The 16523-nt window shown below is 39.8% G+C and overlaps 1 protein-coding gene across 1 annotated transcript; it reads left to right on the top strand.

Annotated features, from left to right (window-relative positions):
- Window positions 1-372: 372 nt before the first annotated feature.
- Window positions 373-15838, top strand: LOC123836492 (uncharacterized). Its single transcript, XM_045865432.3, has 5 exons — window positions 373-498; window positions 6788-6945; window positions 7887-7998; window positions 9281-9330; window positions 10495-15838. The coding sequence occupies exons 1-5, from the start codon at window positions 388-390 to the stop codon at window positions 10724-10726; spliced, it is 663 nt and encodes a 220-aa protein (XP_045721388.2). The 5' UTR covers window positions 373-387; the 3' UTR covers window positions 10727-15838.
- Window positions 15839-16523: the final 685 nt, after the last annotated feature.

A 16523-nucleotide genomic window follows, 5' to 3' on the forward strand; every position in this document is an offset into this window, starting at 1 on the left:
TGAGTCACCAAGGCGCCCCTGTGTGTTTATTTTTTAAACATTGATCTAATCTTGGCAATTTTAAAAGGCTGCCACTGAGCACGTTTGCTAGTTCATCAGAGCCAACTCATCCTTTTCTGACCAGAAACCTGTTGGTGTCCAGCTACAGAGCAAATCAGGCCTGGAGGGTGCCTTCCGGGATGAAATGGTGCTTAGAGAGAGACCAGATTCAGTCCTGTGGCTGAGGAACAAGGATCTCAGCTCATCCTGCAGTTTGATTCATATGTTTACATGTTAAATAAGTGGTGATCTGAAATCCCCAACTTCATCTCTTTCTTTCTGGCAGAAATTCCTAATATCTTTCACATTTTCTTCCTTTAGCTCTTATTCCATTCAGGAGTGGAAAATATGCAAGTGACCCTTGCATGCCAAGCAGCTCAGAAAAATGCCTTGATGGTGGCTGTCCAACAGGCATCCTTCTATCACACGCCCTGGTGGGGCTGTCCTGCTGATGTGAAGGTCAGCCGATAAGATAGAGAAACCTGAGGCATGTTACCACTATGACAGCTGATGCCAGGCTACCCATACTGCGCCTTCTTCCTTTTAGCCTGCCCCCTCTCTCCTACCTTCTTTCCTTCCTCCCCTTCTCCCCTTCTCCCCTTCCTTCCTTCTCTTTCTTCCTTCCTTCCCTTCTCTTTTATCATTTTATCTTGTTTCCTTCCCTCCTTCCTTCCTTTCCTAATGTGAAGTCAACACATGACCAAATCCTTACTGGGTCTCTTAATTTTTAGTGATTTGCTAACAATTTTTTCTTTGTATGTAACTCTATAATATTGGCTAGCTAGAATCAGCCAGCAGAAAATATCGTGTTCTTCCACCTCTACCCTTTGTAGACAAATGATTTTATTGTTTTCTGTTTTATTCTTCCTGCATTTCTTTTTGCAAAAGTAAAAGGAGACATTTGTCCCTTCTTTTTTCTGCAAAAGGTTACACATAATGTATAACACTTCCCCCCCCCCAGATTTCTTTGGTTGTTATTGAGATATAATTCACATAACATAAAATTTACCCCTTTAAAGTATATAATTCACAAGATCTTGTAACCATCACCACTATCTAATTCCAGATCATTTTCATCACTTTCAAAGGAAATCTTGTACCCATTAGCAGTCACTCCCCATTCCACCCCCTTCCCTCAGCCCCTAGCAAATCGTAATCTACTTTCTGGCTCTATAGATTTGCCTATTCTGGACATTTCACATAAATGGGATCATTCAACAAATGGCCTTTTGTATCTGGATTTTTTCACTTAGCATGTTTTCAAGTTTCATCCATGTTGTAGCATGTATCAGTACTTCATTCCTTTTTATTGGTGAGTAATATTTCATTATATAGATAGACCACATTTTGTTTATCCATTCATCAGCTGACAGATATTGGGTTGTTTTTACGTTTTGGCTATTATGAATAATGCTGCTATGAACATTCATGTGCAGGTTTTTGCAAGGACATATGTTTGTTTGTTTTTTTTTTAAGATTTTATCTTTTGACAGAGAGAGAGCAAGAGAGGGAACACAAGCAGGGGGAGTGGGAGAGGGAGAAGCAGGCCTCCCGCGGAGCAGGGAGCCCGATGCGGGGCTCGATCCCAGGACCCTGGGATCATGACCTGAGCCGAAGGCAGATGCTTAACAACTGAGCCACCCAGGCGCCCAAGGACATATTTTTTTGAGTTTTGCTAACCCTTGTTAATGTCTCTTTTTTATTTTAGCCCTCCTATTGGGAGTAAAATGGTATCTTATTGTGGTTTTGATTTGCATTCTCTAATTATTAATGACATTGAACATCTTTTCATGTGCTTATTGGCCATTTATATGTCTTCATTAGAGAAATTTCTATTCAAATTCTTTGCCCTTTGTATAAAATAAAATTTGTCTTTTCATTATTTAATTATAAGAGTTATTTATGTATTCTGAATACAAGTATCAGTATATGTATAATTATCAAGTATATGGTTTGCAAATATTTTCTCCCATTCTGAGGGTCATCTTTTCACTTTCTTGAAGGTATCCTTTGGCCAGAAGGTTTTCATTTTGATGAGGCCAATTCATCTAGTCTTTCTTTTGTCATTAATTCTTTTGGTGTCATATTTGAGAAATCGTTGCTGAATCCAAAGTCACAAAGATCTACTTCTCTGTTTTCTTTTGAGAGTTTTGTAGTTTTAGCTCTTGCATTTAGGTCTATGTCCATTTATGGTTAATTTTTGTGTGTAGTATGAAGAAAGGGTCTAACCTCATTCCTTGACATGTGGTGTGCTGTCCCAGCACCATTTGTTGAAAAAACTCATCTTTCCCCATTGAATTGTCTTGACACGAATGTCAAAAATCAATTGACCATGAATGTAAGAGTGTATTTCCTGACCCTGAATTCTATTCCATTGTTCTATATGTCTATTATTTTTATGTTAGTACCCCTGCTGTTTTGATTACTGTAGAGTTGTGTTAAGTTTTGAAGTTAAGAAGTATGAGTTCTCCAACTTTGTTCTTCTTTTTCAAGATTGCTTTAGCTATTTTGAGTCCCTTGCATTTTCATATTAATTTTAGGATCAGCTTGTCAATTTCTGCACACACACACACACACACATAAAACAACATTTGAGATTTTGACAGGGATTGCATTGAATCTATAGATCAGTTTGGATACTATTGCCATCTTAATTCTTCTGATCCATGAGCATGGATGTCTTTTTATTTATGTCTTTAATTTCTTTCAACAGTATTTTGTAGTCTTCAGTGTACAAGTTCTGTACTTCTTTTGTTAAATTAATTCCAAAATATTTTTTCTTTTTATTATGTTATTGTAAGTGGAATTGTTTTCTTTTTTTTTTTTAAAGATTTTATTTATTTATTTGAGAGAGAGAGAGAGAGCACATGAGAGGGGGGGAGGGTCAGAGGGAGAAGCAGACTCCCTGCTGAGCAGGGAGCCCGATGCGGGACTCGATCCCGGGACTCCAGGATCATGACCTGAGCCGAAGGCAGTCGCTTAACCAACTGAGCCACCCAGGCACCCGTGGAATTGTTTTCTTAATTTCATTTTCAAAATGTTTATTGCGAATGTATAGAAATACAATTGATTTTTGTATCTTGATCTTGTATCCTGCCACCTTACTAAACTAGTTTATTAGTTTTAATAGTTTACTTGTATGTATGTATTCCTTGGGATTTTTAAAAAAGATTTTATTTATTTGAGAGAGAGAGAAAGAGAGCACAAGCAGTAGGGGGAGGGACAGAGGGAGAGGTAGAAGCAGACTCCCCACTAAGCAGGGAGACTGACACAGGGCTCAGTCCCAGAACCCTGAGATCATGACCTGAGCTGAAGGCAGACGCTTAACCGACTGAGCCACCCAGGCATTCCTCCTTAGGACTTTTTATACACAAGATCATGTCATCTGCAAATAGAAATACTTTCACTTCTTCCTCTCTAATCTAGATGCCTTTTCTTTCATTTTCTTGCCTAATTGCCCTAACTAGACCTTCCAGTACAAGGCTGAATAGAAATGGCAAGAGTGGGTATTATTATCTTATTCCTGATCTTAGGGAGAAAGCTTTCAATCTTTTACCACTAATTATGATGTTAATTATGGGTTTTTCATAGATGCTTTTTATAGGTTGAGGACATTTCTCTCTATTCCTAGTTTGTTGAATGATTTTATCATGAAAGGGGTTTGGATTTTATTTACATATACTCTTTTGGACTTTGTTTTTTCACTTAACAGTATATCCTGAAAATCACTCCACATCAGTTCATAGAGATTTTCCCCCACTTTTTTAAACAACAGTATAGTTCTCATGTGTATGTATGTTCACCAGTAAAATTAAACATGGTTTTAGGAAATCAACTTTCCAGGTGGCCTTTTAACATTAAGTCTTATAGATTCTCTACAGCTCACCATATTTACCCCTTATCACATTTCTCAACCTCTATTTATCTATTTCTACTCTTCATGTTAATAGGAGAATCCAAATTTATGAGTATGGCAAGAATACTCATTCCTCGCTTCTACTGCCAAATAGTAATTCCCATAAAAATTAAATACTGAAGTAGAAAATAAGGATAGAGTGAGTTATATTGATTTTTTTAAATCTCAACCCCCCAAATCTTAATTCAGTACCTCCTATAAGTTAGGCTCATCAGATAATACTGAGGCACAATTCCTGCTCCTGAGGAACTTACAGACCAGGGTATATAAGGGGGACAGGCTCACAAGTCGTTTAAGCACAAGGCATAAAAGAGGTTCAACAAGCTATAGAAGGAATTTAAAGAAAAGAAAGGTCACATCTGGGAAAGTAGGAAGGGCAGCACAGAGAAGGGGCATTTGGGAAAACCTGAAGGATGAGCTTTTTTTTTTTTTTTTAAAGATTTTATTTATTTATTTGAGAGAGAGAGCATGAGAGGGAGGAGGGTCAGAGGGAGAAGCAGACTCCCTGCTGAGCAGGGAGCCCGATGCGGGACTCGATCCAGGGACTCCAGGATCATGACCTGAGCTGAAGGCAGTCGCTTAACCAACTGAGCCACCCAGGCGCCCAGGATGAGCTTTTTGACAGGCAGAAAGAAGAGCTTTCAGATAACTCAGGCTTGGGAACAATAAAGGGCAGATGGGTACTAGATAAAAATGAGGAGTCCAGCTTGACCACCACTGGTGATTTTCATACATAGTTGACATAAGGAATTCTTTATTCAAGTACTTTAATCTTACAAAGAATACTAATTATATAAAACAGATATAAGTGGGGCTATTCTTGTTAAAATGGAGAGTGAGAGGATTATGAGTCCCTAAGATCCATTCAAAAAGCAAATGTTGAAAGTCGCTAGATTGGAGCACAGGGCAGGAATAGGAAGACATTAGGGTTACATATATTTACATATATGTAATATATATGTATTATGTACATATATTTACATATATATGAATGAATATGTGAATATATATAGTAATATATGAATATCTAGTAATGTGTGTGAATATATAGAAATAATGTGTGAATGTGTGTGTGTTTATATGCTCTCCTACAAGGGTGGGACAAGATGAGGACTGATGGTATAATAAGGAGGAATAAATGATGGAGACAATGAAAGGGAACAAGGGGAAATGAGGGAAGGGAGGAGGGACGGAAAGAGATGAGAGACAGGGAGAGAACAAAATTGTGCACTGCTATCAAAGCAAAGGAGAGGAATGTTTCAGGAAGAAATGAGTCACCAAAGAAGATGTACAGATGGTAAATAAGCACATAAAAAGGTGTTTAACACCTTTTTAGTTATTAGAGAAGTTAGAGTTGTTAGGGAAATGCAAATTAAAACCGCAGTGAGACACTACTGCACACCCATTAAAATTTAAAGGACTGGTTAAAATTTAAAAGACTGACCATTTTGAGTGTTGGCAGGGATGTGGAAGATCTGGAACTCTCATATACTGCTGAAGGGAATGCAAAATGGTCAATCACTTTGGAAGACATTTTGACAGTTTCTTAAAAGGTTAAACATACACTTACCAGGATTCCGCTCCTAGGTATTTATCCAAGAGAAATGAAAACATATGTTCATACAGAAACATACACAGATGTTTATAGCAGCTTTATTTAAAATAGCCAAGACCTGGAAAGAACCCAAATGTCCCTCACCAAGTGAACAGATAAACAAATTGTGGTATATCCATATAATGGAATACTACTCAGCAATACAAACAAATGAATTATTGAGATACACAACAATATGGATGAAGCCATACAAAAAAGAGTATGTACTGCATGACTCCATTTATATAAAATTCTAGGAAATGCATTCTAATCTATAGTCAGAGAAAGCAGAGAACAGTGGGTTGCTTGAGAAAGGGGGCTAGATGGATGGGATGGTCATTCTGATTGCAGTGATGATTTCATAGTTGTATACATATGCCAAAACTTATCTAATTGTACACTTTAAATATGTGTTGTTTATTAAATGTCAGTTATATCTCAGTAAAGCTACTGTTTTTAAAAGAAGATGAAAAAAGAATAAGAAGTTGAAAGTTGATAGAGTTAAATGTAGAGGGAAGAACCAGAAGAGCAGGGATTACAATGAGGCCATTTGACATTCTCAAAAGCTCATTGCTGACTGAGACAGCAGTTCTAGTGGGGTTGAAAGCAAGACTTACTTGAAAGCAAGGCTTTCAGAGTGAAGGAGTGAGAGGGTGATAGAAGGATAGAAGCAGTGTGCATTTATTGCTCCTGTATCAGTCCATCTAGGCTGCCACAACATAATACCATAGGAAGTTTTGCTTCCACATTCTCTCACTCCCCCGCCCTTTATCATTACCTTGTTCATGGCAGCATATATAGCCTACCTCCATTGCTTAGGCTGAACCACAGTGGGTACCCTGCCTCAGTTTCTCAGACCTTGCAGCCATGAAGTCCATCAGCAGTATTTCTTGAGAGGCCACTCTGTACAGAGCATGCCAACTAGCTATCTTGTAGAATGGAGAATTTTTTTCAGGGTAATTTAGACAACTGTACTTTATTGTAGAAATAGTTACACTTAACTGCCTCACCCCCATATTGTGCAAAATCTCTCTTCCCTTCCCTCTTGTACCCTGTCCTCTCCTCTGCTCTGTTACCCTTCTCCTCTCTTTCTTCCACTCCAATCCATCCAGACCCCACACACTTAAGCATTTTACGTGTATTTGCGGTCAGTTGCAACTGTGAGATCATTTTGCGGCCAGTACTACAGGACTTACAAATCCAACAAATTTAATTCACTTTGGTTTAAAACATTTTAGGAAATAACTTCAGATCTGAGAAATTATGGTGGAATGGGTCCAGCCAGAAGAAGAAATTCCAGAATTGTGAATGGCATAGAGAACTTACTGTTAGCCCCAACTCCAAAAGTGCCAGACACCCTTACTCATCCTTCAGAAAGATTCCAGCCTACCAAAAGGTACTACCCTAGGGGTTTGTTTAAAATAACAAAAGTGTCCTCTTTTAAGTCAATTAATAACAGATTGTGGGATTGAAGGATGCCTAAATTCCCAAAGTGACCAGCATGTGTTTAATTTTTAAGACCTTGTATGAAGACAGAACACAAGGAAGAAGAATATGGGCCTCTCCAAATTTTCCATGTTTATCTTAGACTGAAAAGCACGGAACTACCCCTCACTATTCTAACAAGTGTTTTATCAATGCTTAGGATAATAAGGTGCTGCATTATCAGAGAGCTAGAGCCTCTACAGAGAGATGGCTCTAAATCAGGAATGTCCTATAATGTCCTGATCTCTCTATCATGACAGAGAAAGGAGATATTTGTATTCTGTAATAAATATTCTGAGTATTTCCAATGATAGTTTAATTTAATTCTGGCAAATTTAAAATGTAAAAAACAAACAAACAAACAAGCAAAACTACTCTACTATCCAAGATGTCATCAGTCTGACATATGGCCAGAGTTCAAATACCCTAAGTTCACATTCCCAACATGTGGATGGAAGATTTAAGACCAATATGTCTAGTCAAGAGGACCCTTGCATGGCTACTTCAGTCCAGGAACCCCTGCAGTAGAGGCCAGGAGGGCACAAAGGGACCTGGGTAGTATAAACACTGAGCCAGGCTCTGAAGTTCAGGACAGAGGAGGAACTGCTGATACATGCTCTAGGCACATGGGGGCCACAAGAAGGGCGGTGACACATCAGCATCCCTAGTGAATATAATCAGAAACATCTGAAGAAGGTGAGAACCATGGAGACAGAGCCACCTGCTCTCCTTTTGTGATGCCTAATACTCAGCCCCAGGTTTCCTGTCCTCCAGGGAGCTCTTGTGTTGTCTTTTTATTATATGTACACTTACTTCTTGCCTTGGGCTCAGATGTCTCTGTTCACTTGTCAGGGCTCCGGAGGCTTTTGTGTCTATTCAACTAGAAAAGGTGGGGCTGCGGGACATGATGCTGAACACCTTCCTCCTCAGGAAACAAACCATGGCCAACAGAATGAAGAGCCTTGTGAGTTTAGTGAGAAGGGCTCCCTAAAGCTCTCATTATCTTTTACATTTGAGCAAATAAAAATTCTTAACTTGTAATCTGTTGCTTTCAGCCTATTTGGATAGGACTATTGAAAATATAAAGAACTGTAAAAGGGAATTCAATAAGAAATAGAAAGGAAGTAATTCAAGCTAATTGCAGTCTAGTTTTAAAAATATGCACATTTTTTCCAAGACCACATTTTATTTTGTCACTTTCTAAACGGAACTAGTTTTAGCACCTGCTCTGGAACATTAGCCCACTCTTGAGTGACCCACAGATGTTCAGGGGGTTTAGACAAGGTGAGCAAGGGCTCTTACTATCTAATTCATGTGTTATCTGATTATCCAGATATTAATGACATGTTTCTATTTAAGGATTTTATACTAGCCCAATCTGTTGGAAAATACAAAATTCAAGCCTTTAAGCAGTTCAAAGTATTGCTTAATTTTGTGAATATGGTTTCATTATTCATTAATTTTTTGAGGAGGAAATCACTAGACTAATGCATATTTCTTTGGGAGAGAAATCATAGGTTTACAATCTCTAGGCTTCTTCCCTATCTATGACTGAAAAGGAAAGACTTAAATTTCCCTTAATCCAGTTCTACAAATGCGATGTGAGGGAGGCCAAACTTCTAGACTACTGCTGAGCAATAGTGGAGGCAAAGGACTCCTTTAATAAGTAATTGAGATATTCAATTACCTTTTTTACTACTATATTCAAAAAATATTGACCAAATGAAAAATTTTATAGCTCATTAACTGCACTTCAGGATTATCCAGTGCCTATCAGATTAGAAGACACAGGACTCCTAGATCATAGACAAAGAACTTTATGACTCACAGCAGAGCAAGTGACATGACCTTTATGTTTGTATCAGTTCTCTTTGCCTCCCAAGTCCCAAGGGGGCAACATGGAGGAGCCTAGATGTATGCAGTGGGTTTTTGTCCCAGTCAAATGACACTGAGCTTAAGGAATCTACCTCTTTTTGTGGCAAGCTTGCTATTTTTCCTGGAGGGAGACGTTACCCGTCCCTCAAGGTTGCTCTTTGCACACAGAACCTTGAGAAATGGCCCAAGTAAAGAGTGGTCAGGGCCTTGCATTCTTGGCATACTCAGCAAGGTGTGCAGGAATGGGAGAGAACCATGGAGGAATATTTCTCAGCAAGTTGGCCTTCAGAAAGTTTGTATACATGTACTAGGATGGAGAGTTTTTATAGCCAACCATCTAATAGAAGAACTATCATTCTCTTTTATTACAGGATGAAATTGGTAAAGTCAAGAGAGACGTTATAGTTGAATATTGTCAGAAGTAAGTATGGTATATGTGCACAACATACGCTAATTTCTCTGAATTCAATAAACTGCAGTGTTATGTAGAAATCCAGACAATGAGTCAGGTGGTTTTCTTAATTATTTATTTATTGTTTTCTACCAAACATTTATTTATTTACATATTTTAATTTAAATTAAATTAATTAACATATAGTATATTACTAGTTTCAGAGGTAGAGTTCAGTGATTCATCAGTCTTATATAATACCCAGTGCTCATTACATCACATGCCCTTCTTAATGTCTATCACCCAGTTACCCCATCCCCCACCCCTCTCCCCTCCGGCAACCCTCAGTTTGTTCCCTATGATTAAGAGTCTCTTATGGGGGGCACCTGGGTGGCTCAGTCAATTAAGCATCTGCCTTTGGCTCAGGTCATGATCCCAAGGTCCTGGGATAGAACCCCACATCGGGCTCCCTGCTCAGTGGGGAGCCTGCTTCTCCCTCTGTGCGCTCTCTCATCTCTCTCTCTCAAATAAATAAATAAAATCTTTTTAAAAAGAAGAGTCTCTTATGGTTTGTCTCCCTCTCACTTTATCTTGTTTTATTTTTTCCTCCCTTCCCCTATGATCCTGTTTTGTTTCTTAAATTCCACGTATCAGTGAGATCATATGATAATTATCTTTCTCTGATTGACTTATTTCACTTAGCATAATACCCTCTAGTTCCATCCATGTCATTGCAAATGGTAAGATTTCTTTTTTTTTTTTTTTGATGGCTGAGTCATAGTCCATTGTATATATATACCACATCTTCTTTATCCATTCTTCTGTTGATGGACATTGGGCTCTTCCCATAGTTTTGCTATTGTGGACATTGCTGCTGTAAACATTGGGGTGCAGGTGCCCCTTCAGATCACTAGGTGGTTTGTTTTTAAATAAACACAGTTTTCTTGGATAAAACCAAACCAAACTATTCTCTGACACATAGAAGAGTATCAGAAGTGAAGGATGGGAGGTGCTTTGAAGAGGTTCATGCCTCTGCCTTCAGGCAATAGCAACCTGACCCAGATAGAACTTTCTTCTTGATGAGGTCCTCTATTATCTTTGAAAGATCTTTTAGGGAAGTAGATCCTTCTGAGAAGGAATGGAATGGAATAACTTTGATTCACTTTGTGGACATCATCTCTTCTGACTTTTCAGGTTCAACTGCTGTATGTCTCACTATGCTCTTCGTGGTCAGATTATGGCATACTGCAATAGCCTGAGAGCCCTGCTGGAAGATTTCCCTACCATCAGGGACACCTTTTTCATGGTGGGGCAACCACAAGAAAAGAAAGGGTTGAGAGACTCCAAGGAGGGCCTCAAGGCTGACCCCAGGTGTGTAATTTCCTTTAGAGCTTTTTACTCCCCCTCCATACCCTACTCCTCCTAGGGAAGAGGGAGGAGGCATGTTAAATTTCGTATGGGAATCTTGCTTTCTTTACTGCATTTGACCTTGATCTTCTGGTTCAGAAGGGCAAAAGAAAGAGCTAACACTCTAAGAATAACACTATCTTTGTATTTGAACCCAGAAGAGGTTCTTTGTTTATGGGCTGTTTCACTGCTTTTTTAATCTATGCAGTTTTGTTTTCTCCTGGAGAGTCCAGAGATTTCCATCAGTCACACCCTTTTACATAAGCCGGCATCTAAAATAAGCAAACAAATAAGTAAACTTGATCTTGAGCTGTCCTGACTTCAAATATTTTACTCAATGGAGCAGAAGAAATAAGAAACACACACACACACACACATTGATGTACCAGTGCCTTAGATAAATCTGCCCTTCTGTATTTCTCTGGCAGAGGAAAAAAAATACATGTAGAGTGATATTACGTGATAAGAGCAGAGCTGCTTCCATATTTCCTTATCATGCCTTATCCAGTTTTCCAATGTTCTTAACTCAACCTGCCTGGAGTTCACTCACCTAGATGGAGGAGTTAGCATACCTGTGCAGTCAGCGACCACGTTTCCTTTAAAAAAGAAGAAAGAAAGAAAGAAAGAAAGGAAGGAAGGAAGGAAGGAAGGAAGGAAGGAAGGAAGGAAGGAAGGAAGGAAGGAAAGAAAGAAAGAAAGAAAGAAAGAAAGAAAGAAAGAAAGAAAGAAAGAAAGAAAGAAAGAAAGAAAGAAAGAAAGAAAGAAAAAGAAAGAAAGAAAGAAAGAAGGGATGTTACACAGTTCTGCAGTCTCCAAGGGGGAGCAAAAACATCCTGCAGGGTGAGCTTACTTTCCTCCTAAGGTACAGAGCTTAGTGTTGAGTAATAGTAATACTCAATAAATATGATCATAGAACAGATGGATGAAAGTGAATTGAAAGACCATATGTATCAGACCACTCATTCACTCACTTATTCATTCATGCATTATTCAACCAGCATTTATTTAGTGCTTACTTAATACCAGGCACTTTGCTATGTGCTGGAGTTACAAAGGTAAATAAGCCACTGACTCTGGCAATAAATTCAGTCGAGTGGGGGAAAGCTCTGTAAACAAAAAAGTAACTTCAAAGATTTTAAAGATAATCTGCTAGAGTTATGTGAAATGTTCTGTGAGGACACAAAAGAGGGAGTGTTTAACTGTAGCCTATGGCCTAAGGGAGAAATTCAAAGAGGAGGTGACAGGTAAGTTGGAGCTCACCAAAAAAAATGGGGATGATAGAACAGGCTAGAGAAATCTGGAGAATGAAAAACACTTGAGTTTGTAAGCCCTTGACTAACTGATAGCTGATACCAAAATAATGACCAGTCCTACCTTGATACTTTGATAGGTACCCAGTTTGTGGATACCAGTGTCTGTCTCATGAGCTCAGCCAGTACATTCACTTGGGGAGACTTCCAGATTTACCCAATGGAAAAATGCATTTGAAGGAAGTGCAGGGCAAATACACCTCAGTAGACTGACTATTTTGCTGAAGGGTTTGACTGTACACCTGTTGCCCAATGAGGCTGAAGTGTATCTTTCTCTCCTATGAAACATCACAGGATAATCCTCTAAGACTTCTTTCATTATCTCATCTACCCACTAGCCCAGTCAACCATTTATAAGCCCTATCTGTATTTGGGATCAAATTTTTAGAATAGTTTCCAGAAGTCTAACCACATGTCACTACATTTGTGTTTAGGATAAAATGTATTCAGGAAGTCTGTTTTTGTTTCTGATCTGTTTTATTTGAAGCGCCCAAATAAGGAGGTCAGGAAGGGAAAGAAAAGGAAAAAAAATGTCTCTAACTTGCAGGTCTTGTTCTATTCCTGTATTGTTTATTGTAGATGACTGGGTGTTTCCTAAAGATCAAAAGAAACCATCATTTAAGGGGGATGAGCCTAGAGCCCTAAATCATCTGGTCAGTTATTGTGTGATGATTTCACGGCAGGACTTTTGTCAATAAAAGTGAGTAAAGTAAGTGCTCACCCAGAGCCCAAGTAATAGAGTTAGACAGTGGATGCGCAGTGACTGATAAAGATTCAGTATTTTTTGACTATACCTGTCTCCTACTTCCTAAACTCTCTAGATTTCAACATGTCCCTTTTAATACACTACAGAGAATGAAGCAATAGAGAAAGGAACTTCTGTTTTACGTGGAAGTTTAAAAAAGTATTGTATAAGATTATTTTTAACTCCAAAGTCTGTGATTCCATGTACTGAGTATTAATAAAAATGAACATCAGCCACAAGGAGATAGAGTGGAACGAGTCATGGCCTTGGTGTTAGAATATTTGGACTTTACCCAGCTCAATTATAACTTGCTCCGAGGTTTCAGGCAAATCACTTCTCTTCAGTCTCTGAACGTCAACTCTTCATCTGATGAGTGAGGAAATTGAAGCAACTCTCTGAAGTTAAACATACTAAGATTTTTAGTGCTAGGGTATCTAGAGTTTGATTCCAAGGAATGGAACTGCTGAGGAAAGACTTCCTGGGAAGGGGCCATTTAAGAGTGTTCATGAAATGATAGATGAGACTCACCCCAGGACAAGTTTAACTAGAGATGAAGGGACAGAGTGGGGGAATGATGAGGGTCACGGAAGAGAGAGGTCCTCACTCACCTCATTCTTAAAATATGGAGGTGGGTTAGGTCGAAGATAAAAAATAAGTTTCCCTTCAAATATCGGTTCTAACAATTAATGCCCTGCTGAGGATTCTGAGCCATCCCAAGCTTATGAGAGTGTTCTAATTGATTGGCAATGTCTGTCACGGCCAAGGACAGGGGCAATGTGGCCTCCCTGTTTGTGTTTGCCATCCCTTGACCAGAAAAGCCCCATGAGTTCTGTAGGTTTAAAATTCTAAGATGCTATTTAATGCTCTAAAGGCTGTAATGTACTGTGTTTAGTTTTAACAGAGACCACATTATCCTCAAACCAAAGTCTCTATAGAAGAGGAGCCAAGAGTTCTCCCAAGAAGGATGCCCCTTGAGGCCTTCTTGCTTTTCATGGCTCCAGAGGAGACTAGAATCTGGAGACTGGGATGATGCTTGGCCACATTCCAAGAGCAGTGGTGTCGGCTGATTGAGGAGTGAAGAAAGGAGAGAGAGGATATTCACATTAATCAAACCCTTACAATGTGACAGGTAGAGCCACCATGATCCCATCTGGTGCTTTATGCACATTAAAAGAAGGCAAGCCTTCCTCTGGGCAGGTGTAGCCCCGTGCCAGGGTACAGAGTTTGGGAAGTAAAACATAAGCTGGATCTCAGCCACTGCTGGGTGCCTTATGGCACAACCCAAATAGCAGTACATGGTAACTTTGGTGCCAAGTGCTGTACAGCAATGGATACACATGGTCCTTGCCCTTCAGGCAAGGGGAAATAGGTAATTTTTTAAAAAAGATTTTATTTATTTATTTGAGAGAGAGAGTGAGAGAGCAAGAGAGAGAGTGAGTGAGGGGAGGGGCAGAGTGAGAAGCGGATTCTCTGCTGACCAGGGATCCTGACGTGGGGCTCCATCTCAGGACCCTGAGATCATGACCTGAGCTGAAGGCAGATGCTTAACCAACTGAGCCACCCAGGCGCCCTGGGAAAATAGGTAATTACAGTACATTGTGATAAAGAATAAAATATAATAAGAGTATAATAAAAGCACCCACCAGGAAATGTTAAGTATTATCTAAAGGATTGGGGAGGTGGGGATGGGGAGCAAGGCAGGCTGCAGGGAAAAGGGGATGCTTAACCTGGAACTTAAAGGATGGTTAGTGTTTCAGGTAGACCAGGAAAAAACTTCAGTTCAAGCTGGGAGACTCACAGGTACAATGACACAGAGATGTGAGATAGCACGTGAACTCTTGAGTGGCTCCTACCCAGGGTATGTGAGGATGAGCAATGGAAAGTAGAACGTACAGAACGATGGGCAAGATCCAGACGTCTGGCATTTGCCCTTCAAAGGCAGGAAAAGGGGGAGTAAGATGATTGTTTGGGATCTCATTTAGGAAGCTACTGAAACTGTACAGACAGGAGATGTTTAGGAGGTGAAATCAGTTGGCCAGGTGCTGGATTTAATGGGAGGCTAAAGAAAAAGGAGGGGGGCACCTGGGTGGCTCAGTCATTAAGCGTCTGCCTTCAGCTCGGGTCATGATCCTAAGGTCCTGGGATCGAGCCCCGCCTCGGGCTCCCTGCTTAGCGGGGAACCTGCTTCTCTCTCTCGCACTCTCCCTGCTTGTGTTCCCTCTCTTGCTGTGTCTCTGTCTGTCAAATAAATAAAATCTTTAAAAAAAAAAAAAAAGAAAAGAAAAAGGAGGAATCTAGGGTTTCACCCAGAGTCTCTGGCTTGGGTAGATAAAAAGATGGCAGTGCAATTATTGTTTCATTGGTACAGAGTTTCCATTTTGGAAGATGGAAAAAAGTTCTGGAGATGATGATGATGACAGTTGCACAACAATGTGAAAGGACTTAATGCCACTGAACTGTACCCTTAAAACTGGTTCCAATGATAAATATTATGTTACGTATATTTACCACAATTTCTTTAAATGAGGAAAAATGGCAATGCCATAAAGAGGAAGAAATGTAGAGAGGGAGATAATGAATCCCAGCTCAGAAGCTTCAGTGGTGAATTTCTTCCAATAACCTCCCATCAGGTCCTGGATGCTCCCTATTCTGGATATTTGCTGCACTTTCTTTCTTTTTTTTTTTTTTTAAAGATTTTATTTATTTATTTGAGACAGAGAGAATGAGAGAGAGCAAGCACATGAGAGGGGGGAGGGTCAGAGGGAGAAGCAGACCCCCCGCTGAGCAGGGAGCCCAATGTGGGACTCGATCCAGGGACTCCAGGATCATGACCTGAGCCGAAGGCAGTCGCTTAACCAACTGAGCCACCCAGGCACCCTGCTGCACTTTCATATACGGTTGACCCTTGAACAACACAGCTTTGAATGTGCAGGTCCACTTATACATGGATTTGTCTTTTATAAGTACGGTAGAGTAACTGTAAATGTGTTTTCTTTTCCTTATGATTTTCTTAATAACATTTTCTTTTCCCTAGCTTCCTTTATTATAAGAATACAGTATATAATATATATAACATACAACATATATGTTTATCAACTATTGATGTATCTGGCCCACAATAGGCTATTAGTAGTGAAGTTTTCAAGCAGTCAATAGTTATACATAGATTTTCGATTTTGAGGTGGGTCAGCACCCCCTGAACCCCTGTGTTGTTCAACGGCCAACTGTACTTCTTCCACCGTGCTTCTATCATAAATCATGCTTGCACATCTAGCTGCCTCAGAAATGTAAGAACCTTGAGGGCAGTGGCCATCTTCATTTCATATCCCAGGTGTGTACCTCTGCCTTTGACCTTGATTGAAGGGGAGGATGGGGGTGGGGGAAAGAGCCCACAGGAAATAGGAGGAGTTCCAGCCAATGGCCTTTAATTCAATTTTGAAATTGTGTCATCATCTGCTGGCAGGAATTTGGTATGAGGCTGAAAGAAGTCTTGGAATTATTAGAAAAGGAAATGGGCATGAAAGCTGATCAAAGGAAAGAATAAGGGTTGTCCTAGGGTGACACAGCTCAGGCTGGAAACCATTTACTTGTTCTTGCATCAATACAATTAGTGGTGTGATTTCCTCCAGCTGTGCTCAGCAACATGCAACTGGAAGCAGAAAGCATAATAGCTGGAGGGATCCAGAGTTGGGGTTTTGCTAGGTAGGTGAGTAGTGAATACAAGGAAGCAGAGACTGGAAAGTTCTGGTGAGAGAGTAGTT

The sequence above is a fragment of the Mirounga angustirostris genome, unplaced genomic scaffold, assembly GCF_029215605.1.
Source record: "Mirounga angustirostris isolate CCGP_5_RB_7025 unplaced genomic scaffold, mMirAng1.0.hap1 SCAF_8, whole genome shotgun sequence".
NCBI classification, from domain to species: domain Eukaryota; kingdom Metazoa; phylum Chordata; class Mammalia; order Carnivora; family Phocidae; genus Mirounga; species Mirounga angustirostris.